Source organism: Sinocyclocheilus anshuiensis, unplaced genomic scaffold (genome assembly GCF_001515605.1).
Source record: "Sinocyclocheilus anshuiensis isolate Anshui unplaced genomic scaffold, SAMN03320099.WGS_v1.1 scaffold2310, whole genome shotgun sequence".
NCBI classification, from domain to species: domain Eukaryota; kingdom Metazoa; phylum Chordata; class Actinopteri; order Cypriniformes; family Cyprinidae; genus Sinocyclocheilus; species Sinocyclocheilus anshuiensis.
Window position 1 is genome coordinate 6,443 of NW_015557685.1, and position 1,759 is coordinate 8,201.

At 35.9% G+C, this 1,759-nt stretch overlaps 1 protein-coding gene across 1 annotated transcript in view; it reads left to right on the plus strand.

Annotated features, from left to right (window-relative positions):
• LOC107679333 (glutamate decarboxylase 1-like) overlaps nucleotides 1–1,529 on the plus strand; it is a 3,495-nt gene extending 1,966 nt beyond the window's left edge. Inside the window, exons 3-4 of the mRNA XM_016474857.1 lie at nucleotides 437–526; nucleotides 659–1,529. Of these exons, the coding sequence (XP_016330343.1) occupies nucleotides 437–526; nucleotides 659–832 (264 nt within the window). The 3' untranslated portion in view covers nucleotides 833–1,529. The remainder of the gene's footprint in view (nucleotides 1–436; nucleotides 527–658) is intronic.
• The last annotated feature ends 230 nt before the right edge of the window (nucleotides 1,530–1,759 follow it).

Genomic DNA, 1,759 nt, shown 5'->3' on the forward strand with positions numbered 1-1,759 from the left:
GTACATATTATTCGGCCTTTTCGCTTATTCGGCCGAACAACGAAAGATTTTTTTTGCTATTTTCGGCCGAATAATTTCGGGTGCCGAATATTCGGTGCATCCCTAATGAAAATTGCTGAATGATTCTAACAGTTGATAAGAGCTCATCGCTCATACACTCTTAAAAATAAAGGTGCTTAAAAGGTTCTTGACAGCGATGCCATAGAAGAGCCATTTTTGGTTCCACAAAGAACCATTCAGTCAAAGGATCTTTAAAGAACCAGCTCTTTCTTACCTTTTTATAATCTGAAGAACCTTCTTTCACCACAAATAACCTTTTGTGAAACAGAAAGGTTCTTCAGATGTTAAAGGTTCTTTATGGAACCATTTAGATAAAAAGGCTCTTCTATGGCATCGTGAAGCGCCTTTATTTTTAAGAGTGTATGTATTATTTCAGCCTGAACACAGTAATGTCTGCTTTTGGTATCTCCCAAAACGACTGCAAAGCATTCATCCAGGCCCAGAGCGAGACAGAGAACTTCACATGGTAAGTCAAGAAATGAAGCCTTTTCATTTCTTAATTAACCAGTAAATGCAGGAAGACAAATTAGTCTAAGTTTGCTTATTACAGAGCTGTTCCCATTCTCTATTTATAAGCTGACATTATGAATTCCCACAGGTGGCTCCAAAAATCAAGACAAAGATGATGGAGGAAGGATTCACAATGATTGGCTATCAACCTCTGGAAGACAAAGTGAATTTCTTCCGTTGTGTTTTTTCCAACCCAGCCACTCAGAGGGAGGATGTGGACTTTCTAATAGACGAAATCACTCGTCTGGGCTGTGAACTCTAGAAAGTCTTTCTTAAAAAAACACAGGATAAATATTTATGTATAGCCTTTATGCCTCTGATTCCAGATATCAGTACATACAGCACAGTGAGCAAAATAATTTACAGCTTTTATTTTTAATCTTTGAAAAAAAAATTATATTAGCAATTATTAATAATTTATTATTCATCTAGGTGAAGTGTACTATACGTGATCTCCTTTAAAAATCCTGTAGCTTTTGACAGATGAACATCTGAACTAAATTATAAATAAGATTTGAAAGACATAATAGTGAGCCACATTGACCAAAGGGAATAGATGATCACGTGCTGATTTTCATGAAACCAGCATGCTGCTGTAAGATGAGTCATTCCTTATATACCATGACTAAACTGCACCTGCTCTTAATCAAGATGTTCAAATTAATTTTTTTTTGTGTGTGTGAATTTTGAAGGGAAAGTGAAATTACCCAGGTCTCTGTTCAACTGTTTTGCAGTCTCCTAGTGCCTCCTGCTGGTAGGATCTAATAATGGCTGGAGCTACTAAATTAATAGGCCTACCTTATGAGATTGTGAGATACTGAACACTGTACGTCTGAATTTGTTGGTTTTCATGCTTCACTCGTCCTACACGAAATAAATTTTGCGTGAAAGTGATTTTATACATTTATTTATTTGTATACCACCTGCTGTTCTAGCTCCATTAGTAATAAAATTATATGGCATGCAGGTTCCTCTGAATTTAGGTTCCTTATTGCAGCACAAGCCGTTAGCTGGGATTAATTTGTCTTCTAGCCTACAACTGACAGTTAAGATTGAAAATCAGTTTGTTTTTTTTTACACATTTTATCCCAAGCTCTTTGTCCTGACAGTATTTGTTAACCATATATTCTCAAATATATATTTCAAAAGCAGATGACGACATCCTTGTGCAGCATATAAGAGGATTTGT